Source organism: Chelonoidis abingdonii, chromosome 21, assembly GCF_003597395.2.
Source record: "Chelonoidis abingdonii isolate Lonesome George chromosome 21, CheloAbing_2.0, whole genome shotgun sequence".
NCBI classification, from domain to species: domain Eukaryota; kingdom Metazoa; phylum Chordata; order Testudines; family Testudinidae; genus Chelonoidis; species Chelonoidis abingdonii.
Window position 1 is genome coordinate 1,912,855 of NC_133789.1, and position 25,860 is coordinate 1,938,714.

Here is a 25,860-nt window from a genome sequence, read left to right on the forward strand (position 1 = left end):
CTCAGGTCTTTCTGTGCGGCTCCAGGTTACAGACACGCGGTGACACAGGAGAGAGACAATTCATCTTGCAATCTGCTTGGACTTCTAAGCGCTGAGAAATAGGCTTGATTGGACAGTCACAATCTCTGGGTTACACCAAACAGTGACAGCGGTTCTGGGTAACTCTCACTTCCGAACCCTTCGCTCTCTAGTCATGCACACTGCACCGGGTATGACAAATGTCATTTCGAGGGTACGTTATCTGCAGATGGATCAGGGTGGTCTGTTGCCATCCCAGTCAGTCTTTTTCTCCCTCTGCATTTATACCCCATTTGTCACCACAGTACAGTATCTGAATGCCTCTAATAATATCCCCACTGGGCAGTGGGGGAAACTGATGCTCGGAGAGGTGACGTGACTTACCCAAGGACACAGAGCAAGTCAGTGGCAGAGCAGGTAGAAGAACCCAAGAGTCCTGGCTCACACCTCTGGGCTCTAACCACTGGATAACACTGCTCTGTGCAGCATGAGTAGTATGGCCTGTTGATCAGCCTGACAGACTCAAGGGGAGAGACACAGAATCTCGTTTGGAAGACGCTGCACTGGGACTGGAGGTAAATCTGGAGTCTGTTTCTAGCTCTGCCACAGACTTGCTATGTGACCTTGGACAAGTCACTTAACTCTCTGGCTCAATTCCCACCTCTGCAAAATGGCAATAAGGATATTGATATTCAGCCTTTCTCCCACTGTTTGTCTGCCCAGGATAGATAGAGGGTGAGCCCTTCAAGGACAGGACACTCTCCCATGTGTTTGTAGCACATCCCAGCACAATGAGGCCTTGATCTTGGGTAGGCCTATTGTACTAAAGGTACCAGTCTCTCCGAGGGAAGCGAGAACCAAGTCCTCGATTCCACCAAGCACTGAAGCACAAGCTTGAAGTTAAGCACAAACGTTGTTCTTGCTTGGAGGCCAAACGTGCTTGTTACTGTGGGTTTTCCCAGGGAGTTTTTTTCTGAGACTAGTCCCCACCAAACCATGCGGCTCTCTGTAGCTTAGTTACAAGCGCTCTTCTTGTGGTAATAGCGATGCTCTCAGCCCCACACATCAGGGGCATCATGCTAGCAATCACCACGTTTCACCAGTGCAGCAAAGCCATCGTGTTTGCTGAGCTGCAGTCGCAGATTAGTCCGTTAACCATCCACAGAGGCAGAGACAATTCACTAGCATCTTTCCTCACCACGTGAACGTTCTTTAAAAACAACAAAAGAGAAAAAAACATTTTGAAGTTTACGGCCAAAGATGGGCAGATGCCCTCACAGTCCAGTCCCGAATCCAGTCACTCCAATGCTGCTTTCCAGCCTAGTGTTACAGTCGCATGTAAAAGGGTGAGACGCAGGGGCCTCCCTCGGGGGCACCGATCCCGCCGGATGCTGTGCCACGCCAGCTCAGAGGATGCGATGCAGAAATACCGTTTCATGCCCCAGAAAGTTCATTATCTGCTGTTCACCCATTTTTTGCTGGGTTTTGCCTTTTTTTTTTATCTTCTTTCCACTTATTTATTTTTTTGTTTGTTTATTTTTAAACTGTTTCCCAGATTTCCCTCCTGGGTGACTTTGGAATTCATTCGATCAATGCACGCCTGATGAAGCAAACAGTAATTTTTACCCTGGAGTTAGAACTGGCTCAGGGATAGCTCCTATAAAGAGAAAGAAATGAATATGTGCATTCTCCCAAAAAGAGGTCACTTTTGCCTGGAGGGCCAGTGTGTCATGCTTTTTATTCTGAAATTCAACAATCTTGCGAACTTGGAATTTCAGATTTTCCTCTTGGCTCCCCAATCTGCCAGGCTGATGCCAGTGAAGAATCTGAAATACATAGAAAGAACAGCCAGCGTCTGATGAAGGCCCTGATTCATCAGAACAATTAGGCACGCGCTTAAGCACGTCTCTGAATGGGCATGGAATGCTGGAGTGGAGTCTTCGGGTCCGAAGTGACCCTGAAGGGGGAGTATGAAGATACAAGTGAAATCCTGGCCCAGCTGAAGTCAATGGGAGTCATTGGGGCCAGGATCTCACCAATGAGATTTAGATGCCTCATTGTCACTTGTGCCTGTGAGGAACGCCCCCCTCTCTTGCTGCCTTCACGGTAATAATGAAGAGGCAGTGGGTAGAAATGGGGGTTCTGTTCCCAGCTTGCGTATTAGCCTGCTGGGGAACCCTGGGGGAAGTATTTCATGTCTTTGTGCCTCTGTTTTTCCCAGCTGTAAAATGGGGCTAGAGTTACTGCCCTCCTCTGGGGCAACCAGAGCTGAACGCAGTGTTCAAAACCCACCTCCTTTCTCTGGAAGCACCTGACTTTTTGCAAGCAAAGCTGCAAAGACAAGACCTCATCCAGACCCCACCATTAAGCTTCTAATGAGCTTCCATGCTGTCAGTCATAGTTCTGCTCTTATGCAAATACAGCAGCCGGCCCAAGTTAATTGTGTGGCTCTGTTAACAGCATGTTTGTGATTTTGGAGATTCATTTAAAGCCACTGGGATCTCTGTAGAACAGAAATGTGTTTTGTTATGTCGGAATATGTCTCTGAACTCTCTCAGCGTCTTTGTGTGATTTAAAGCAGGCTGTCAGCTCCTGTCTCTTCTGTAGTTACCGGGGCGCAGCCCGGGGAATATGCAGCCAGCGTGATGCACTGTATCTCAGTGGGCACACAGGGCAGGACTGCGCTCATAATGCTTTCACGTCTGCAGTGAACGGTGGGGTTTATGGCAATGATAAATTTCGCACTCCACGGTAACAAACCGGCGCACCTTTATCAGCTGAAGGGTTTTAAAAGTTCTAGTCCAAGAAGCGTTGGAGATAGGAGGCCTCACATAAACTAAAACTTAGGGGAAAGGTTAACATTGCGCTTTCCTGCAGAGATGGCCAGGCATAGATCAAGGGCACTTCTTACTTGATAAGCAAGATGGGCACATAGGAATGGCCATAGCCGAACAGGCCCATGGTCCGTTCAGTTCAGCCCCTTGTCTCTGACAGTGGCCAGCACCAGCTGGGGAGAGGAAGGTGCAAGGTCCCTCGCTGGGCGGTTATGGAGTGACCTGTCCAAAAGGGGAAATTCCTTCCTAATCCCCACCCAGGGGTTGAATGGGGGAGAGCGACAGTGTTTGTCCAAGCTCTTCCCAAAGAGCCAGCACTCCCAGGAGCCTGTGCAGATGTTCAGGATAGGGCTGAGTTGGGCATCTCGGGCGCTGCTCAGCTTGAAGGCTGGTGCCCTCCCCTGCCGTTTCAAGACTGGCCGTGCAGTCTCGGGGGGCTCCCATGCAGCCCCTCTGCAGCGGCTCTTCCAGCCGATAGCCTGGAACAGAGACCTCAGCCCCTCCACCGAGGGCCCCTGGACCCACATGAATGTGGCTCTGCCAGCCTCCTTCCCTCCCACACTGGACCATGTGGGACCAGAGCAGGGCCCTTTTCCACAGTGCAAAGGGCTCCCCATGCAGCCCCATAGGAGGGGGGTGTACGTGGGGCGGGGTGCCTTGGCTCTATGTCTTGCGGGTACCACTTTGCCCAAGGGACTCACTCCCCAGTGCTGAGCCTGGAGGGGGCCCTCAGTGTGTTTAGGACAGTGAAGTTCCTAGGTTGCTGTGACCGAGCCCTGCCCGCCTCACTCCTTGGCATCAGGGAGCCTGATCCTGGCAGGTGCTGCAGCCCCTCTATGCTGCCAGAACAGCTCAAGTGTTTGAAGGGACCTTGCAATGGGGGGGAAGGAATCATGTCTGCACGGGGAGCTCCCCTGATGGCATCAGGGCTGTACCTGCCCTGCTTCCCGCTGCTGGCCTAGGGGGCAGCTCAGGGGCATGGCAGGAGGGAACTGTGCAATGGCTGTTGTCAGCCCTCTGGGGAGCAGAGCGATGTTAGAGCAGCCCTGACGCTGCTTTGACTTGCAGCAGCCAGGGCAGAGGGGGGCAGAAGCCATCTCAGCCCTCCGCCCTGCATTGTCTGTTCCCCAGCACAGCAGCCATGGCACTGAGGATCGGGCCCAGCAGATCTGTTCCATTGGTTGTCCATAAATCCTGGGGTCGGTTCCCTTAGCTCATCTGCTCAGAGTTTGGAAATCCGGGCTCCTTCAAGTCTTCACACTCCTTCCCTGTTAGTGCTCAAACCCAGGTGCCCTCTGAGCTGAGGAATAATTGGACTTACCCACCCTGCTCCAGGTGTGTTGATAGCAAAGCCTCCTGCCAGGGTGGCATGGGGAGGTCCTGTGCACTGGGCCTTAAGCCGCACGCAGAACCTCAGCCTTAGAGCTGCTGGAAAGGAATGAAAGTAGGGGGCAAAGCAAAGGGAGGAAAAGCAGGTTTGACGGGTGAGGGGCAGAGACTTTGATTTTGATGCCATATGACACTCATCTTTCAGCTCAGATCTGGTTATTCAAATCCAGTTTCTACTCAGGTTCCAGAAGAGCCTCTGGCTGCTTGGAACCAGTTCGGTTTTCCCAGTTCCTATGAGTTTTTTTTTTCATTTACTTTGGACTATTTTTAGATCATGCCCCGGCGCTCACCGTTAATCTGCAGGGGAAGGCGTACGGCGGCCTGAGAAGCTGGTTTGTGGCACTCGGGATGTGGGTGTTTCTGTTATAGATGCTAATAACCCATTGGGGGGAGCAGCGACGGAGGTGGGGGAGAGGCAGCAGGAGAACCAGCAGCTGCATTTCTAATCCTAGCCAGTGGCAGCGGCGAACTGAGGCTGTTCCTAGTTCCTAAAGCTCAGATGAGGCATTCAAAACCCACTGGAAGTCAAACTCCTTTGACAATTTTAGCACAGCGGCCGAGCCAGGAGACATGTACCTCTCTCCTTCTCTGTGACTAGCTAGTCTAGCTACTGCCTCTGCATCCACATTGCTTTTATTGCCATGTTGTGTCTATACTTTTGCATGTCTGTGTGCTCGGAGCTGGATAAGACTCAAAAAAAAATCCAGGTCCCCACCCCAAGCAGCCTACAGTCAGAGGCCTCAGTCCTGCATCAGGATCTGCGAGAGCACTCTCCTGTGCCTACCCAGAATCCCCTTGGAGGGAGGGAGGCCCCCGTATTTCTCGGTGAGCGTTGTCAGGGTTGGTAGAGACAGTTGGGAAAACTGGGATGTTAACCTGAGAAATTTAAAACAAAAAGCTGGTGGTTTGAAATCTTTACGTTTCCCTGTGGGACATTTTGAACCAATTCAAGGCAAAAAAATTCCCTTCTCATGTCAGTATTGTGTAATTTCAGTTATTTAAAAGCAAAAAGCCAAAACACCAGTTTAATTCAAAATTTCAGAGTTGACATTTGCCCTTTTCCGGGTGATTTAATTAAGAAAAATCTCAGCATTGTGTCTCCTTCCCTCTCTGCGTAGGTCCATCTGGGCACAGCAGCCCCCTCCTAGCATCGCTGTCTATTCCTGGGCGACCCCTACACCCGCCACTGGACATCAAGCACTTCCTGACGTTTAGACTCAATGGGACGTCCCCACTCAACCTATTCCCCAACTTCAACACGGTGAGTTATTACAAGGCTCAAAGAACTTTCAGGCTGGAAAGGGTGAGATCCGTGTGTCCACGTATGAAATGCAGTGGCGCCTGGGTACGGGGAGGGGGATGCCAGCAAGGACACTGCTCACAGCGTAACCCCAAGTGCTTCCCATGTTCAGGGAGTGGGGGAGGAATATTCCAAAACTGAGGATATGATGAAAAGCAGCACATTAGCCAGGGAGCAGCTGGTGGGCCAGGAATAACTGTTGGTTGGACTCATGATACTAGTCGCTCTAGGCAAGCACAGGTGGACTCAGGGCATGGATCCTGGGGATCTGGCTTTGGAGGGAGCTGGGCTCCCTTCCCAGCAGGGTTTGGCCTCTGGGCACCCGCTATTTTCAGAAGCACTAAACTCCCATGGTTTGGCCCAGATTGCAGTTCAGCAGCTCCTGCCGAGAGCAACGGGCGCTTGTGAAAACCTAACCCCGTATGAATACACTCTCGGCTGAATCAGACACCTGGGTGGCCAGACTGAAGGTGCCTTTTGCCTGTAACCATGGCTGGCAAAGTTCAGGCCAGATGGTATTGAATCGGTCACAGGAAGGGCAACAGGCAGCATGGCTCGTTCAAGGTCACGGAGCAGAGTAATGGCGGAGCAGGGGACAGAACCCAGATCTCCTGCACCCCAAGGCAGGGCCCTACCCACTCACCCAGACTGCCTTGTTCTTATCGTCCTGTAAATTCCTTCTCCCTTATTGTTCGATTAGCTGCCAATCACAGGTTCACCACTCTCCGCACCCGCCCAGCTAATTTCCTGCTTTGCTAAAGGGGTCTTCTGAGCCATAAACTGCTCACGCGAATTAGTGCCTGTGTCACTCTTAACCTGAAGGGAAGAGCATTTGAGAGCACTCCGTCGGTCTATTGCTGCAGAGGGAGGAGGGGTCTGAAACTGACCACGGAGAGACACATTCTTTTTTTAAACGGGTGCATCCGAGATCAATCCCACAAGGCTCCATTCATCACTATTATAAACAGACATTTTAAAAATGCTTCATTTTGACCAAGATCAATTGGGTTTTGCTCCCAGAATCAATGGCAATAAAATAGCTTTGGAGGGGAGTTTTATGAAATTAAACACAGAAAAGAGCATCTAAGGGTACAAGGAATCCATCAGCTGCCACCGCTCCAGGTTTTGTCGTCAGTCCTGCTTTGCTTATTGCAGAATGTCTCTTGTTAGTTTACTACAGTCAAGGTCAATCTGCGGGCGAGCCCAGACCTTGGTTATGTGTAATAACCTCTCAGGCTTATAATCTCCTCCTCCTTTGCCCCCTTAACCATTTGGGAATTTCAGGGGCCTCTTCTTGTAGCTGGTTACAGAACATTTCCATTTAAACCTTTTTTCCATTGGAAAATGGCTTTTTCAACTAAATGGAGATTTTAACATCCCTCCCTCCCCCCCAAAAAAAACAAAGTTGGTTTTAAATTTTTGGATTTCATATGAAAAATTTCAATTACAATGTTTTTGTCAAAAAAGTGTTTGGTTTTTTTCATTAAAAGTTTTTCATGGGGGTGGGGGGGAATAATTTGCCAACCAGCTGTAAGGAAGAATCTGTGCTGGTATTTGCAGTGGTGATGCAAGGGATTCCATGGGGATGCACCATGTGAATGGACCCCCAAAAGGAAACTGAGTATGTGGGTCGACTGTGCTTGGAGGACAGCGCGTGATCGAGTCGATCCCAATTTTGCATCCTCCACTGGGGACTCTGTCCTGACTTGCTGGGAGACGAACTTGACCTAATAGCTCTGTTACGTCTCTGACTTGCTGGAATAATAGACCTCAGGGCTTGGCTACACTTGCAAGTTGCAGCGCTGGTGAGGGGGTTACAGCGCTGCAACTTACCAGGTGTCCAACTTTACAGAGCTACATGCGCCAGCGCTGCACTCTTCCTGCAAGACGGCTGGCTGTACACACTGGTCTGCACGGTGTAGCGAATCCACGCTGCGATATATGCTGATGCAAGCGCTGCTGCTCCATCAGGTGTGGACACTCACCCAGTGGTGTTACTTCCTCCAGGGTATTAGAGGGTATCGCCAATTCTGTCTACAAAAACGCGAAGGGATACTTCCCTGGAGCTACTTATCTAAAAAACAACACGAGGCTGCTCTTTTGGCTGCAGCGAGCGAGCGAGGCCGAGCTTGTGGAATTTCACAGCTGTTGCTTGAGGAGACAAACACTACGCGCGGGGGGAGGAGGGAGTCCGTCGGAGAAGCTGCTTATCTGGTCTGCAGCCTTTTTACAATTAAGAGTGATTGAGAAGAGGGTGGGAAATGGCCAGAATTTGCTATAGGGCAGGGATGCTGTCACACATGTGTCTGCCCAAAAATCCCTCTCTCTTCTCCCCGCACACACCCACCCAACCCCCCTCTTCTGAACTGCAAGGAGGAGCTGCACAAGTGTCTGCTCAAAAATCCATCTTCCTGTCTCCAAAGACCTCCGCTGCCCATTCACACCCACCCCTCTTTTCGGAACTGACGTTGCAGCGCACTTGAACGTCGATAAGCTGCCCACAATGCACCACTCCCAACAGTGCTGCAAATGCTGCAAATGTGGCCACACTGCAGCGCTGGTCTCTGTCAGTGTGGACACACTGCAGCGCTGGCCCTACACAGCTGTATGACCACAGCTGTAACTACCAGCGCTGCAAAAATGTAAGTGTAGCCATGCCCTCAGAAATACAAAGACCTGGTGAATCACCTCTTTGAAGAGGAAACGTTGTGGTCTAATGGGCTGAGTACAGAGGCAGAAAACCTGAGATCTGTTCCAGACTCGGCCCCTGGCTTGCAGGGTCAACGTGGGCAAGTCAGTTAGACCAAACTTTGCAGAGATGTCGGTCGAAACGGGAATGACTGCAGGGCTGTGCTATGCAGGAGGTCAGACTAGACCATCGCACTGGTTCCTTCGGGCTGTGTAACCTATTAAAGTTACTCACTGAAATCTTCACTTCCCTGGGAGCCCTGGGCGCTTGGCACAGAGGAAAATGAAGCTGCTCTCGTGTGGCTACTTAGGTACCTAAATACATCACTTCAGGCCTCTGAGTTTGACAACACGGGGGGATTCTGAACCTCGCTGTGCCTCATTCCACCTCTCCTAGGCAGAGAGGACGACACTGACCTTCGGTTTGTAAATTAGTTTGCGGTCCAGGGATGACACAGGCTGTGGAAGTGCATGTGATTATTGCTGCTTATTTAAAGGAAGATTTTCAAAGACGTTAGGGGGAGGTAGGCTCCCAACTCCCATTGACTTTGGGATTCAAGCCTTAAACTCCCATGGAACCCTTTAAAATCCCCACTTTAGCCCCTCTCTAGGGCTCAAGTGCAGGGATACAGTAGAAGATGGTTTTGCTGATGCCATTAACAGCCATTTTTGCCCATGTTCCTTTTTTCAGCAATTGGAGACAGCAGCTAAATTGACCCAGTCTGTTCCTTATGCTCTTTGGCTGGCCCTCCCACCTCCCCTGGGTGCATGTATCCTGTTGTTTGTTTGTTTTTTAAATGAAGCTTTTGAAAATTCCTTTCCTGTGTTTGCTGGAAACCCCATCCTTGCCTGCAACATGAGCCAGTGACATACCACTGACCTTTCTTTGGTGGGCTCACCTCGGCGAGGTCCCTTCGCTCAGCAGAGACAGTTGCTCCACAGCAGGCTGAGATAGGATCACACTAAGCAATTTGCCATGCGTGTGTGTATTTGTGCAGGGCGTAAGTAGCTATAAGCGCAGTGGGAACCTGTGATAAAGCTGTCCATGCTCATTGGAAATCTTACACCTCTAGGGGACCCGTTCAAATCCAACCCTGGCTGGGAGTTTGTGAAAGTCGTTCCCACCTGCCGTGTGGCTGATGGGGCCAGAGTGACTCAGTTGCCCATGCCCCTTGGAGAGAGTGGCTCCAGGCAGGGATAAGGACTTGGAGGACAGCCTGGAGGAGGCACGCCCTCTCTCTGCCTGCTTTGTCCCTCCTCTGGGCAAAGAGGAGTCCAGGCTGCAGGGGCCTCCGCTCATCCCCAGACCCAGCACCGCACTCGCTGCAGAACAGAATGGCGGAAAATCTTCTGCACCATCTAGCAGGACAAAATACAGATACGGATTCTTGTAATTAACCAGGAGAAAATTGTTCCAGGGAGGAGAGAGTCCCTGGAGCAGGCCTATGCAGAGTGCAGCAGAAATGGCATCTGGGTTCCCAGCTGTCCAGCTCAGCAAGGCTGAGCCTTCAGCTTGTCGGATTTCAGGTGATTTTCAGCTGCTTTTTGCGTCAAGTTCATGCCGGTGCAGAGACTCAGCGCAGGGCCTAAGGGATGCTCAGGGCTGGATCCTTCAAGATGCGGCACATTCTGGCCTCGATCCAGCAAAGCTCTTAAGCATATCCTGAGCTTGGAGCAGTCAGGGCCATGGTGGGTGCCCAGCACCTCGCAAACTCCAGCCCTTACGTGGTGCATCAGCCTAGTGCTGGCACAGCGCCTGGGGTGACTTTCACGCCTCCTGCGGTTACTGCTTGGCCAGCCCAGACGTGCCCGCTGCAGGGCGCATGGACCCTATTGAGTAACGTGAGGAGGGCTGCTCCTCTGGGCCTGACCGAAGGTGCTTCAATGGTGCGTGTCCAATGGGATAGTCCTTGGGCCTGGCAGGGGGGATCCTTGTTACATCCCTCTTGGGCTGCCCTGAAACAGCCCCGCTCCCTCTGTGCATAGTGGGAGGTTGAGGAAGCTAGTGGAGCGACAGGACCTGTTTGGAAATGGTCCAGCTTCTTGGAGCAGCTGAGACGTCCCGGCTGCAGAGCAGAGGCTGAAGAAGTCCTCAAGCTGGAATTGCAGGAGTTGAGGCAAGACCTAGTTGCAGCAGGAATAAGGAGGAATTTGGCCTCCCAGAGGAAGTGAGGGATGACTCACCGACGAGGGGTCGGGGGCAGAAAGTTCAGAGGCCCCATCTAGGCAGGCGGCTTTACAGAGGATGACAGCAAAGGCCTTTTCTTGGAGGGCTGCTGGACTCCAGCCTCCATTTAATGCTTCGTTGCACCAGGGGAAGACAGGCTGATGTTTCCTTATCTCCTTTCCCGTCTAATCTGCCAAGGCGACAGCTCAGCGAGTCCATCTGGCAGCTGAGCCTCAAGTGTATGCTAAGGGAAGAAAAAAGCTGGTCGTGCTTTAGATTTCAGATTTCCAGCTACCCTGGGTCATATTCAGAGCTGATGCAAGGAGACAGCAACTCCACTCCAGTCAGTGAACTTGCACCTTCTGACCCCAAGCCCATGTGCTGGCCCTGCTCCTGCCCCGTCCCGTGAAATGTTCTGTAATAGTCACCCCCACTGGAACAACGTCAAGGGAGAGTCGCTTGTTACTGCAGAGCTGAATCCTTTGCATGCTGGGCAGGTCACAAGACTCTCATGAACCCAGCAGATGTTCTACTCTGGAGCAAAGTGAATCCTCCCAAGCTGTGCGCTCTTGCCCCATAGACGGCAGCTCGTGTTCAGGAGGGGACGCTCTGCCACTGGCTGCGCCTGCGTTGAGTTCCCCAAGATCTAACAGTGTCTTGCAAAACCACAGTCCAAACTGACGCTGTCCCTCTGAATTCCTATTTCTGACCTTGGTGTCTGGCAGGAAATTCAACAAGGAGATCTCTATTTATATCAGGAGGAACATCCCGGGGATAAATTGAGTAATTTGAGTCAATAGGAATTGACTATAAAGCAGAGACATTTGCTCTCTGAATGCACTGTACCCAGAATCACCTCTCTGCTTTCATGTGAGTTCTCTCCGGAGATGGGGACAGAAGACTCCTGATGCATTCCAATTAATTCTGCTGGAATCTGTAAATGAAAATCGCATCAGACCAGACACTCCTGAGCCCTGGGAATTGGTACGTACGCTCTCAATGCAGAGATCCTTCAGCAGAGCTGTATTTAGCATAGGCCAGGACAAGTACATCATGGCACATTTTACTTTGCCAAAGGAGTTCTTGATGCCACAGAAAATAGACTGTAGGGGGTACAATCCAGCACTGGAAGGATACTAGCCAGGTTATGTTCGGGCTTTTCCAGTCCAATGTCTGTGACTGCAAAAGTTGGAAGAAAGTTACTGGAGTACTTTTTTTAAGTAGAAGCACAAGAATACTCAGGTGGCATCAAAGTGTCGAAACCATTCAGCATCACCCACCGAAAGAAGTCATTTTGTGCTTCTAGCAAAGTTCTCTGTGTGCTAAAAACACACTGTTCTCTGCAGATCTGCTTGATGGAACAACGAGATGCAGAGACAGAGTGTCATTCAATATCTGCAATGCAAGCGGGTGACTAGCCCGTACAGGCTCCACAGAACAGCTATGCACTGCATGGCCCACTTTCGAACACCTTTTCAAAACTGGACGTTAGAGTTGACTTTTGAATACAAGAAATGGTGAGGGTGAAAGCGCTGTGAAACCCTCAGGATCTGCAGCTGCAATAATTCTTGGCTTTAGAATGGAGAGTTGTCCTTGAGGTTTGTTCTTCTCTGTACCTCGATTTCTCCATCTGTAACATGGGGATAATTCTGGCCAGCCTACTTCCCGTGAACGAATGAGTGTTTGCACAGCAAAGTGATAGCGCTAGATGTAAGTTAAGTTTTTATTGTTGTGAAAGAGTCTAAAGGGGGAGGATGGCCCAGTGGTTAGGGTGTGAGGCAGAGACTTGGGAGACCCGGTCCAATTCCCTGGTCTCGTTCCTCTGTAACTTGGTCCTGATCTGGAAGATGAGGATGACTAGCACTGCCCTGCCTCCCGGGAGGCTTGGGGAGGATCAATGCATATAAAGGATTGTGAAATGCTCAGAGCCTCGGTAATAGAGGCCATGTGGCTAGTGTAAGTCAACAGAGGGAAGGGACAGGTGGCATCCCATAGTACCTATGAGACTTACTGCTGCAAACAGCTTCACATAACCACAGAGCAGGACCTGTGTCCCGGCATTCTGGGAAATCTTTGCATCTCTGCGTCCAAAACAATGAAACAAGTTAGCAAGCGAGGTCAGCTGGGTCTGATCTCACTCAGCGTTGGATGGGATGTGGCAGCGGCTGCGGGGATGGCCGAGGCAGCGGTTTCATGCTGCACTTTCCAAAGTGCATGTCTAGAAACGAGGTCTCTTGAAATGGGATGGAAGCTCCCTTGCCCCATGCAGGTTTTCCCTTGAACGGTCCCTTTGGAGTTAGCCTGTTCAGCGCTGCTCCCCGGGCTGGTGCAGGGGCAGAAATGGCTTGCTGCAGTGAGCCCCACATTAGAGATGACGGATCATATGGGCTGTCAGGCACAGACTGACTTCCCTTCACACACCTTCTCTGACTCTGCAGGTGAATGGTGATGGGAGCAGCACCCAGTGAACATACAGCGCTCAGAGGTATTTGCTATCAGGGAGAGGAGAAGAAGCCACCTCTAGGAGCCTCAAACCTAAGAGCTCCATGTGATGGTGTGTGGCAAAAGAGCTAATGCGATCCTGGGATGCATAACCAGGTGAATCTTGGCTGGGCGTAGAGGTTATTTAACCTCTGAGTTCGGCACTGGTGCGACCGCTGCTGGAACCCTGTGTTCAGTTCGGGTGCCCACGGTTCAAGAAGGATGTTGATAAATTGGAGAGGGGTCACAGAAGCCCCGCACGAATAAGAAAACACCGATCAACTCAAAGAGCTAAGTCTATTGATGTGAACAAAGGGAAGGGGTGAGTTGATTGCTGTCTATAAGCACCTATCTGGGGAACAAATAAGTAAAAATGGCCTCGTCAGTCTAGCAGAAGAAAGTCTGACAGGATCCAGTGGTTGCGAGTTGACACTAGACAAATAAAGCTGAACATTTGAACAATGAGAGTCACTAACCAGGGGCCGTGGAGGATCCTCCGTCACTGACTGTTTTCAGATCAAGAGTAGCTGTTTTTCTGAAAGCTCTGCTCTAGGGATTAGCCTGGGGACGCTCTGGGGCCAGACTAGATGATCCCAGTGATCCCTTCCGGCCTTGCAATCTAGTGATCTATTAATCAAACCATTTAAACTTTTAAATACCCATAGGAGCCTGGATATCGTTGCCACCGTTTTACAGATGAGGCAGTCCAAAGCCGACGGGCTAACAGGCCTGATCTGGAGCAATCCTGAGTAGCCACAGCTGATGTCAGTAGCGTCAGTGGCAGTTGTGGGTGGGTGCTTATACCCTCTGAAATCTGGCTCCCCGCACAATGCGAGGTGTTTTCAGGCTCCTTTAACCTGACTGTAAGTAATCCACGCTGGCCTGTTCTGCACAAGGGCAGATTTTGCAAGTGACTTGCCCCAAGTCACATAGGGAATCGTTGTCAGAGCCCAGGAGTCCTGCCCCAGTAGCGCCTCTGTATAACAGAACTTTACTGGCAGGGTTGTTTGTTAGTTGTTTCTCATATGACATTGATCCAGTGAGGCAGGGCGTTACATGGCGGGACGTGTAGGAGACTGAGCACTAAGGAACGGAACGGAAAGCTCAGGCGAATGTCTGTTGTGCAGCCGATACTCAGAGCTGCCAAGAGCCCTGTGGCTTCCCCAGAGAGGTCTGGGAATGTGAAGCAATGACTTTAGGATGTGCCATTCTCCTGTTACTTTCAGAGAACCCAGCCAGTGAGGGCAGATCACGTGATGGGTGATGGGAAGACACCAGAAAGGAGCGTGATGATGATGAGGTTGTAGGACAGTGTGATGACCCAACCTATTGGGAAACGGATCGTCAGTTTCATCGCCTTAAACAAGCAGTTTAAAAATCCATCTGAGGAGGGGTAACTTTTTTCTTTAATTGCCCCTTCATTGCTGCAGACTGGGGCTTTGAAGGGTTAGAAAGGCAGTGAGGGCCCATCCGCAGAGGCTGAATGAATTCATGATGGACTTGCGCTATTAAAGTGAATATGAACTGAATAAAAATTGATTGGACAGTTAAATGTCCTCTGGTTTTGATATTAATGGAGGATACTTTATATGAAAAGTCCAAAATGGAAAGTGAAGCTTTCTGAGAGGTTGTAATTTAGTGTTAATTAATAGGCGTGTAAACTTCTAGCACGTAGCATCAAGGACCCTTGATCATTAAAATACCAAATTGTCTAGTACCCTTTTGTCTCCATGGTGTGGAGCCTGCTTCTCATCACAGCCCCCTCAGAAGGTTCAGTGCAGTAGTAAAGAGCCAATCAGCTCTTCTCTCCCCAGGGTTGGGGTTTTTCCCCTTGCTGTTAATCCATCTGATTAAATAGTTGAACAATCTTTAACAAGTGTCCCTTGAGCCTTTCTCTCCGCTGGTCTCAATGTGTGTAGCGCCATTGGAGTCGATGGAAAAATGCCCATTTAAACCCACTGGGAGTCTGGCCTAAAGCTTCGCTGGGCATCAAAATCTGGTACTTTTATATTAAAAATAATAATAATTTGCCCATCTTCCAGCCTCAAGTCTCCATGTGTCTATCACCCATCGAGGAATTTCCATGGCTCAGCTCTTCTCTGAGGCAGGGCAGTGTCAACGATCTCCATTTTACAGCGGGGGAAACTGAGGCACAGACCGAGGAAGTGACTTGCAGCAAATCAGTGGGGGTGCTGGGAATAGAACCCAGGAGTCCTGGTGCCCAGTTTGGAGCATTAATCACAAAACCATCCCTCCTTGCATCCCCGTATGGCAGGACATATGTGTGATGCCTGCAGCTGGCTGATGTTTTGTCATCCAAAGGTTGAGGTGTTCTCCCCTACCCCCCCAAACGATGGGATTTTGAACAATTCAAAAATTTTCTGTGCAAATGCTTGGCTTGTTCAGAATGCGCCTGTTTTTCATCAGAATGAAACAAAAATATTTTATTTCAATTTTTAAAATTCACCGTAATGTTTTCAGTTTTTCCGTATTCCTGCTCTTCTAGTGAAAAAAAGGAGTGGAAAAGGGGGAAGAGCACAAACATCAAATTTTGGGTTACATTTCGATGGAAAAATGGAATATTTCAGCAAAAAACTTTCCCCAGAATAACAATATTTTGTTTCTTTCTAAATTTTGCACACACAAAAGTAGGTATATTTCAGCCACCTTAGTAACAACCTCCAGACTGTATTCTGAACTGTGTCTTGGTCTGTTCACAGGTTGGCTCCTATAGTCTCACATGGGCATTTTAAATTGATGGGAGGGAAGAATCTGTTTCCTTCACAGACTCTTAAATATTCCATTTTTCCCAACCAGTGCAGGGCCAGTAGGCACACTTGTGCACTCGCACACTTCCGCTTTTGGATTCAACTCATTTTACTTGAGGCTGTGTCTGGATTCAGTCACTCTGGCACTGTCGCTGGGCTGCTGTAGCGCAGATGCTTCCTACAGAAGGGGTTTTTCCATTCATGAAGTTAATCCACCTCTCCCAAGTACCAGAGAATTCTTCCGCTGACCCCGCCACGTTTACAGAAGGGGTCAGGTGGACTAACTATGGCCCTGAGGGCACAACGTTTTTCCAGGGCATAACCAGGTCTTACTGTCACATTCCTGGGACTCTCCTAAATGTCTGTGAAATCCTTGGCTGTGATTTGCAGTTATCATGTTGTGTATTATGGTAGCAATTAGAGTCTCCAACGGAGATCAGGGCCCCATGGGGCTGGGTTCCGCACAGCCCCATCGTGGGAGATGGGCCCTGCCCTCAGGAGCTCACAGTCCTACTGGACCAGGGAGCGGAAGGATTATTACATTTTTCCAGTTGAAGAAGTGGGGCCCGGAGAGGTTCTGCGACTTGCCCAGCCAGGATCACACAGGAAACCAGTGGCAGAGGCAGGAATTCAGATCTCAGGAGTCCCAGTCCAATGCCTCAACCCAAGCCCATCCTGAGTTAATTATGGGCACTGCTGCCTAGAACCACCAAACCCAAGAAATATCTGCCACCTTCCTGAGCTTCCCACCCATGGCATCATCTTAGATCTGTGAATTCCACTCCACCTTCCTCCTGGCTTCTCCGGTTCTTGGCTCCCTCCTGAGGTGCTAGACCTGGGGGATGAGCTCTTCAAAGGCAGAAGAGCAGTTAAAATGCTGGGCCACTCCAGTAAGGGACCAGCATGGACACAGCACCTTGATGCAGCACTGCATGGAGGAGAGAGATTCCTCTTGTTTTTTGCACTGTGTGGGTGCTGCTGTGAGTGCATCGCAGTGTTCGTTGTCAGAGGTGGAGCAGCGTCTTTGTCATCACTAGAGGCCTATGGTTCCCCCATCAGAACCCAAATGTCTCTTCATTTATATTCCAGATAAGTGAGTAAAATTTCATAGCAAACAGGCACTTCATTAATCACTCGATGTTACCATTCTGCTCACTCCTGGAATGGAATTTGGGGTCTTGATAATGGCTCTGTTGTCCAGGCATGTGCCCTGAAGACTGATGCACCTGTCTCTGCGACTAAATAGCTTTGCAGAGAAATATGATCACCTGAAAACCCAAGGCTCCACTGACAGCAGGACGCAGATAAGATAATCTTCCTATGCCTCCGGGTAGCGAAACAATCCTTCCATTATAGATTATAGCTGCACTCCAACAAAGAGATTATTCTTATTTTCCCCCCGTAATAAATGCGTTTTGTTTAAAACAATTATGGCTTTTTGAATAAGTTTACCGCTCCAGCTGAGGAATAAAATGACGCTGAGCGTCAGGGAGAGACAGACCCACTGGGGCTGTCATTGGTCTGTGTGCGTCTGCCTCGTCTCACAACCACGGCCCTTTGATGAATCATCTCACGGAAAGACACAGCCCGTTGCGTATAGCTAGAGTTGTTCTAGTTCTGTGCAGCGCAGCTGCATGCGCCCCGTGGAATATCAGGGACCAGGGGACTCCAGGGCCAATAAAAAAATGTTCCCAAATAATTGTGATAATAGTTTGATACAGCATGAAAAATAAATGACTTCTTATAATTGCAGGCCCCAATCGAGATTGGCTGGTGCTAGGCGCTTTCCTTACCTGTAGAGGGCTCCAGTGCCTGCCCCAAAGTACCTACAAGTCAGACAAAGGGGGGAGGAGGAAAGGGTTACTACCTCCACTTTACAGCTGGGGACGTGAAGCACAGAGCAATTGTGAGCTGGCCCACAGGGATTCCCCTCCCTGCATCTGAGCGCTTCAGCCTAGATCCCAATGGCAGCAATCTGTCGAAATGCTCCCAGAATTGGCGGCCCGGCGAATACATTAGCTGTGGGCTGGGCAGCTGTCTAGGCGTCAGAGCAGGGAATTTGCAGGGTTCCTTGTTCCGAGCTCCACCCCCTTCAGTGGGTCTGCCTCTCATAGCGTGTCACAGCGACACCTCATTGCGAGGAGAGCGAAGTGTTGTCACTAGGGTGAGATTCGCTGCAGGGCAGAGGGCAAAGCACAAGGTATAGGCACCGTGTAAACCCCATAGTGCTTAGGTCTTCTGCTGGCCTTGCATGGGGCTGAATTTTGCTCACTGATTAACAGCAAACAAAGGGTTAATGGCTAGTGACTTGTTTTTATCGCCTCCGGGTCCAAACACTGAGACCCTATTTCAGTGACTGAGGTTCCAGCTAAGTCACCTGGCAATGCACCTGTTTCATTGGCTGCTGAGGAGAGCAGCTGGGGACCTCAAATGAAAACCAATAATTTGCCATCTACGACATTGACATCTGTGGTGAATGGAGAAGGGATCAGAGAGGAGGGAGAATCTCTGAGAGCTTCCTGGATCTATCCCTGAACAGTTACCTTGGGGAGTAGGTGCCAGGACTCCTGGGTTCTAGTCCTGGCACTGCCACTAACTTGCTATGTGTCCGTGAGGAAAACTCACTCTTGGTGTTTCTCTTTGCCCCCTCTGTAAACGGGGGGTAATGATTCCCAGCTCTCAGGGGGCGTATGACTTAACGGGCATTGAGATCTGTGGGTGAAATCATGACAAAGAGGAATTATTTCTCCCTGGTACTGGGGAAGGGGTGGAGTTACTCAACAGCCAGGAGAAAGCAGGAAAGCTCCGGAGGCTGGGGAAAAGGAAATATTGTCACCCCTCTGCTGAGCAAGTGCAGGTCATGGAGCCCTGTAGGTTGATTTGCAAAGGAGAGACACCAGCGATGCAAAGTCTGCACATTTTCTTAGTGTAACGTGCTTTAGTTACACCGTGTGCCTTAGTCCTTCAGCAGAGGTGGTCACAAACAGCATGCAGGCACAGCCGCGCTCTCTGAAAGCTCGGGCCAACACCAGGGCCTGGATCCCCAAGAGCAAGAATTGGCTCTAGTTGGAGAGTCTGAGGCAGGGACCAAAGTCTCCTTCTGCTTGCTACAGCTCCTTGGAAAGATGAATGGGCATCGTAAAACAAACAATGAGGCAGCATTTCTTCAAAGACCATACGTGCTGGCAGGCGAAGGAAAAGATCTTGCAGGACTGTGTAACAGCAGCCTCTTGGGGCTCCTGCTGTAACAATATGATAAGAGGTAGGAACATTCGGACTGCTGGGCGGAACCTCCCGGTGTGTTGGACATGGGGGGATGGGGACAAGTCTGGATTCTGCCCAGACAATACCTGGAGGACAGCATGTGCCAGACCTCCCCCTGAAGGGGGGCTGAAATGCTCTTTTACCTGCCGAGGCCTGAGTCGAAAGGTCCTTGTTTTCCCTGCTAGAGCGCAGGGGACCTAAGCTAAATCAGAGACAGGAGCTGCATATTCTAGGTGTTGGCAGGTTCCGTCAGCAGTAGCCGAGGAAGGAAAGGATCCCCAGGACTTTGGCTGGGCAGGGATTCTGCATGTCCCTGTTGCAGCACTACAGTGTGTGCTGCTCCCGAGCCGAGACTGGGGTGCTTTGCTGATCTGTGTTCGAAACACAGTATTAAGCACCGAGTAACCATGTGCCCTCCCTCCCTCCCTCCCCTTCCAGATGGATCCCGTGCAGAAGGCCGTGATCAATCACACCTTTGGCGTCCCCTCCCCGCCCAAGAAGAAGCAGTTCATCTCCTGCAACATCTGCCACCTCCGATTCAACTCCGCGGTAAGCTGTGTCTGGAAGGGGTGGGGCGGGCAGTGCCGAGGGAGAGGGGGCTTAGCAGCCGGATGGTCCATCTTGTGCTAGAGACAAGGAAGGAACAGGTTCCTTCCCATAAGCGGACAGTGGGCCAGATCCTCCATTGCCAGCGGCTTACGTGGGGTACAGCCGAGGAGGGGGCTGTCTGGAGCCATCGCTGTCCCAGCCCAGGAGCTCTGGCTGCTAGAGAATGCAGCAGCTGGCAATGGCTAAGCACCAACACCAGCTGGGCCCCTTTGCACTCACCCTGCCTGCCCCGAGGTGCCCACTGCACTGGGGGCTGCAGGGAGAGTGATTTAGTGGGTGGGTCACTGGACCAGGACTCTGGGGATCTTGCTGCAGTTCTTGGCCCTGCCACAGAATCCCCATGTGACCTTGGGCAAGTCTCCTCTCTACCTTGTGCTTCAGTTCCCCATCCGTGAAATGGGGATAATACACCCTGACCTCCCGGAGGGTGCTGGGGGGGACAAAACCCATTAGTGATGGTGAGTGCTCGCCTGAGGTACGACAATGAGGGTCAGCTAAGTATCTAGATAGGCGGGAGCCAGCTCTGCTGCCTCTGAACCTGCAGGGGGCATTTCCAGTCCAGCCTTGCAGAAGGTTTCTGCTTCCTTTGCACCGTTGAGAGTAGATCATCCAGAAAGAAAGCAGAAGAGGGAGTGGGGGTAGAAGGGGGTTCTCAGGACATCGGGAAGCCTCAGGGGATTTCTCTTGCCTTTCAAAGGGAGTTGGAATAAAGAAATGCCCTGATGCCTGGGCCTGTCCCAGTACGGCTAAGGCCTCGTCTATACTGGAAAAGTGCAGCGGAAGCCCAGTCGTGCTTAGGTCAGCAGCTGGCCTTTGTGGGTGGATTTCACACACCGAGGAACAACAAACGGAGGCGTTCTTGGCATGCACCGGTTTCATGACATCGATTTAAAAACTGATCTAGTGACATTGGTGCAAAGCCCGGCCTAACGTACATACATATAAACCGCTTTCCCTTGCGTTCCGACACAAGCCAAATCACCACAGCGTTAAACAGATTGAAGTGCGTCTGCATTAGATGTTTGCACCGATTTGACTAGCTGAGTTTTAAATCGATTTCCTCAAACCGGTTCCAGTTTGCTAGCAGAGACAAAGCCCAGCAGAGTTCTCTAAACCCCATGCACATAGTTTTAGATACAATTACAAAGTGTGGGCCAGATCCTGGCCACGTGAAAGCGCTTGCAGGGGAGTTGCACCCATTTATAGCTTGAGTAAATTTGCCCAGAAGCATGGAAACAGGCCTGGGTTAAGTCCCCTGCACCACAAGGGAGATAGGCCCATTAGACGGGTTCACTCATCTCCTCCAGGGGTTCCTCCCAAAATAGGGTTGGTCATTATCACCTTGTCTCTTTGCGTCATGCCCCCCTTTCCACCCTAGGAAGGGCAGGGTTGGTGGCGGGTGTCTCATCACAGCCAGCCGCCTGCAGCGGGAAAGCCCTGCAGAGTTCGACGGCTTCCCTAGCTTTAATGGGAGGAAGTGTTGCCTAGTGGTTTGAGCAGAGGACTGCGCCATGGGAGACTTGAGTTCTATTCCCAGCTCTGACACAGGCCTGCTGGGTGACCTTGGGCAAGTCACTGCATCCTGTTGTGCCTCCGTTTCCCCATCTGTAAAATGGTGGCAATGATGCTGCCATCCTTTACAGAGCTTGGAGATCTACTGGTGAAAGAAGCTAATTATTTATTATTATGGAAGGGCAGCAAATTGTAAAGCCAGCCGCTTTCCCTTTCTGCCACACCCTCTCTGTTACATGGTGCCGTCAAAGGGCTCATTTCCACAGCCATGTTCCAAGGCACGGCCGCGGCTTGGGCATACCCTGCGCACATGGCGCTGCAGGTGGATTTACCCCGCTCTGCTGCCCTCCACCCTGGTTCTTTCACCCCTCTCTTCCTCTCCACAGGGCCGGTGCGGCTCCATGAGGCAGGCTGGCAGCTGCACCCTCCCTCTCTGTACAGTGGAGCTGCCACGTCTGTTCCTTTGTCTTTCTGCTGCTCTTCATTTCACTCAAGTCTGCTCCGGCTGCCTCACTTCTTGGCTTGCACACTTAAGCTGCTTTATCAACCCGTGCAGTTCGTCTGTGTTCCTTGGGAGCTGAATGTAATCTTTGCTGCCTCGGCGCTGCAGAGCTCTGATGTGCTGGATGGGTTGCTTGGGGTTTTTTTTAGCCTTTTCTTCCAAATCAATCAAACATCTTGTCGAGGGGAGGAAGGTCACGTTCATTCGTCCCTGGCAGTAATGAATTGTACCTGGCCAATCACTTGGGTGGGGGAGCTGATTAGAAGATTAAAAGGAAATGCTCAGTCAAATCAGAAGCTGCAGAAGTTGGGTGGATCCCCAGCAGCTAGAGGTGAAGTTCTCTGGTCTGGAACACGTGAGAGGCCAGACTAGATCCGGCCTTACTGTCAATGACCAGCTCAGATCTGCTCTGCAGCCTTCTGTGAAGAGCTGACTGACCATTCGACCTCTTAGTCGAATCTCTTTGCTCAAGCTCAGGGTTGTAACGCTCGTTGTGTGCAGAGGGCCAAATCCCAGTGTGTCATTCTGGGCCCCGGATAGGCTCCATGCTCCTCATCGTGGTCTCCAGGGTGTTGATAGGAGCCTTGCACAGAGAACAGGGGACCGAATATGGCCCTGAGGGAGTAATTAACCTGGCAGGAATCATGGCATTGTCCCATTCAGACCGTGTTGCCAACCCTGGTGGATTTATCAGGAATCTTGCAATATGTGGTGTTTTAGCTCCTGGAATCAGAGCATTATGGGAAAATCCCAGCTTGGAACTAGGACCCCAGGCTGTGCAAAATCCAGAAGGCAAAAAATCAGAACCTGGTGTCTATCGTCTTTTCGAATCTCATGATCTTTAGCCCAATCTCATGATTTTTGGGCGCTTGACACTGGGCGTCGTTCACCAAGGGCACCATGCTGGCTGTAGGCCACTGCTGTGCTCCCATTCGTTTCTCCTGCTTCCCCATCCTCCTTTTTCCAGTTTCTCCCTCTTCCCTGTCTTTACACGTCTGCTCTGTTCTTCCTTCTGCATTTCCCTTCCTTCAGCAGCTCCTCCTGTGGGCTTTTCCCCTGCTCCGTGTTGGCTGAAGTGATCAGCTGCAGGCTTTCAGTGAAAACTGCTCAGCAGGTCAGCTCTCTCCAACACCCAGACACCCAGCTCCCAATGGGATCCAAACCCCAAATAAATCCATTTTACTCTGTATAAAGCTTATACAGGATAAACTCATAAATCATCTGTGCTCTGTAACACTGGTAGAGAGAGATGCACAGCTGTTTGCTCCCCCAGGTATTAGTCACCTCCTCTGCATTTACTAATAAACAAAAGTGATTTATTAAGTATAAAAAGTAGGATTTAAGTGGTTCCAAGTAATAACAGACAGAAGAAAATAAGTTACCAAGCAAAATAAAGCAAAAACATGCTAGTCTAAGCCTAATACGTTAAGAAACTGATTACAAGTAAATCTCACTCTCGGAGATGGGCCAATAAGCTTCTTTCACAGACTAGACTCCTTCCTAGTCTGGGCCCAATCCTTTCCCCGGTAGAGTCCTTGTTAGTTCCAGCAGACATCTCAGGTGGTCAGCAGGGACGTTCTCATGACTGGAAGCCCCTTTGTCCCGCTTCATCCCCTTTTATATCTTTGGCACAAGGCGGGAATCCTTTGTCCCTCTGGTTCCCCACTTCTCCTAAATGGAAAAGCACCAGGTTTAAGATGGATTCCAGTATCAGGTGACATGGTCACATGTCCTGTGAGACCCCAGCCTCCGTTCTTCCAGGGCTGGCCCACACGTACACAGGAAGGTTTGCAAGTAAACAGAACCATTTACAGGTGACTGATTCTGAAGCACCCTTAATGGCTTCCACTTAATATGTTCCATCAGTAACACAAGTTTATATGTTATTCTCCTAACTCCAGACATAGAAATAAAACATGCAAACAAATAGGATGAACACACTCAATATATTATAAGCTTTGTAATGAGACCTTACAAGAGACCTTTTGCATGAAGCATATTCCAGTTACATCATATTCACACTCATAAGCCTATTTCCATAAAACACATGGAGTGCAACGTCACAATGGGAACTGGAGTCGTACTGGTTTAATTCCCCATGTGGACACTCTTAGTCCCCTGTAAGGGCCTTTGTCTGGCTTAGTTTACGTGTCTTGGGAAGGGGGTTGAGCTAAACTGAGAAAAAGACAGTTGTTCTGGGATAAGAGTATCCCCCATGGGGAGTGAAACCGGGGTAGCTACAGCAGTGTAACTGTCCCCTTCCCCTGTAGACCAGCCCTTCAAAACCAGGCTAATCTCCTAAATTCTGCAAACAAAGCTCTGTTTATTTTAAAAAGCATCTGTCAAACTCTAACTGCAGCCTGTGTGCTCGAAAGCCAAATGTCCCCTCTGCCGACCCATACCTGTGTCTCCTCCCCCTCCCGCAATATTTAGATCTCGCACATGACAAGCACCTGTCCAAACAGATATTGATTTGCTGGTTGCAAAGGCAGGGAGATGCCATAGTAATCTCCCTGCCGGTATGGCTGGAGAACTGAGCCTCGGGCCAGCACCCGAGGTGGGTTAATGAGCGGCCACATGGCTCCTGCTCCTTCAGAGCCTCGTTATACTCTGCTTCTGCTAGCTGAGGCTCAGTAATCATGCTAGCGCACTCGCTGCTTCCCTTCTCCAAATGGAGGAATAGAGCAGGAGTTTCCTGGCTTTATTGAAAGCCACGATGTGCCCATGCTGAGCCCAGCGTTTGGGCAGGGCCTTGTGGTGCTGGGGGACAAGGTGATTGGTGGAGGGCAGGGGAAGCCCAGCGGCTCCCAAAACGAATGGCAGACTTTCTGTCTCAGCACTTAGGTAGCCCCTCATCTCCATAGGCTGGGGGAGCCTGATGGATCACCCCACTGGTGCCCTGTTCGCTAGAGCAGCCTCCCTGCTGTAAAGGCCACACGTCTGACCCCCGGCTCTCACTGCGTGGTGCCTTGCTCCACGGTTAGTCCCACAGTCAGCAAGAGGGACGGCAGCAGCACAGACCCCAACAGGATTTAGGGAGCATGAAATGCAACACACCAGAGCTACTGTGACAAAGGAAGATTGCTAAGAAAAGGCTCGTCCTTCAACGCCTCCGTGCGCTTTGCTGCAGATGGTCCCAGGGCAGAGAACAAGGCCAGTTGGGAGCTTTCCTGGTGCATTTTCTGAGGAGGAGTTTGATGCACTCAACTCAGCGATCCGCCGCGATGTGGATAGTCCCTGGGAGCCTGCACCACTCTGCCTCTTCCAGAGGAGCAATGGAGCCCCCGGCTGCAAAGCCTGCAGGAGCCTGGCTCAGAGCAGAGTCCCAGTTCGACTTGTCTGCATCCTCAGATGGTCTCATCACCGAGTAACTGGGAACATGCTGCCGTGTAACTCGCAGGACAGGTTCCAGTGGCTAAGGCAGGATCAGCCTGTTAGCCCCAAATGCACTCGCACAACAAGTGCTCGTGCTCCATCTTGCTCGTACACACTCACGCCCAGTGTCTTTCTGTCTCACTATCCCAAATGCTCACACACATCTCATGTGTGCGCACGCTTCTTGTCTCTCCAGCACCATTGTCTCCTTTCTTTCACACATGGGCTGTCTGTCGCTCACATGTGTACTCTCCTGCCCTTCCCGCCCCGTCTCGCCAAGGCCACGCCTGGAGTAAAATCACCTAGCCGTTTACACTGTAACGCTGGTTCGATTTCTGCGCAGGATGGCAAAGCGCTGGGCGCCCTTGTTAAACTCCAACTCAGCCCTGACCAAATTCCGTTACCTGATGTAGCTTCGGCATATTTGCTACTGAGCCTCTGCTCCCTGGTGTCAGCCTGGTGGGTTTTCATCCATGGATCCTGCCATCGATTCTGAATTCTGACAGCCTCATTTCTCTCTCCCTAAAGAGGGGGGTTGGAGGGTCTGGGTCTTCCTAGCAAGCTCTAGCCACCTAAATTAGCCCCCAGAATTGCCATGCAAATGAATCTGCCCTGCTCTGTTACAATATCTTAATTCATTTTGGAGTTAGTTTCCATAAATTGCTGAATTGTGGTTGCTTTTGGTGACAATGCTGCCTTGTCCCCAACTGCTAAGGACACAAACGTTTGGGGCTATTATCTTTTGTGTACATTTTTATCAGTGCCGTGCAGGCATGCGCCCACTGCTGTGCACTTCATTATTCAATGTTCACCGGGAGAAAGGAGACGGTGAATGGAAATTGCATGTTAGAGGCCTGTTGGGTTACAATGGGAGATGTGTCCTACCCGTGAACGTTTTTTTCCAAACAGCAGGCAATTTATTGTGTGTTTCTGAAGTCAGACATTTTGCCTGA

General features: G+C 50.6%; 1 protein-coding gene across 2 annotated transcripts in view; it reads left to right on the forward strand.

The window, feature by feature from the left end:
• ZNF385C (zinc finger protein 385C) overlaps nucleotides 1-25,860 on the forward strand; it is a 147,779-nt gene that overhangs the window by 104,716 nt on the left and 17,203 nt on the right. For both annotated transcript variants that reach the window (XM_032789010.2, XM_032789011.2), the window contains exons 3-4: nucleotides 5,360-5,502; nucleotides 19,348-19,458. In XM_032789010.2, the coding sequence (XP_032644901.1) occupies nucleotides 5,360-5,502; nucleotides 19,348-19,458 (254 nt within the window). The remainder of the gene's footprint in view (nucleotides 1-5,359; nucleotides 5,503-19,347; nucleotides 19,459-25,860) is intronic.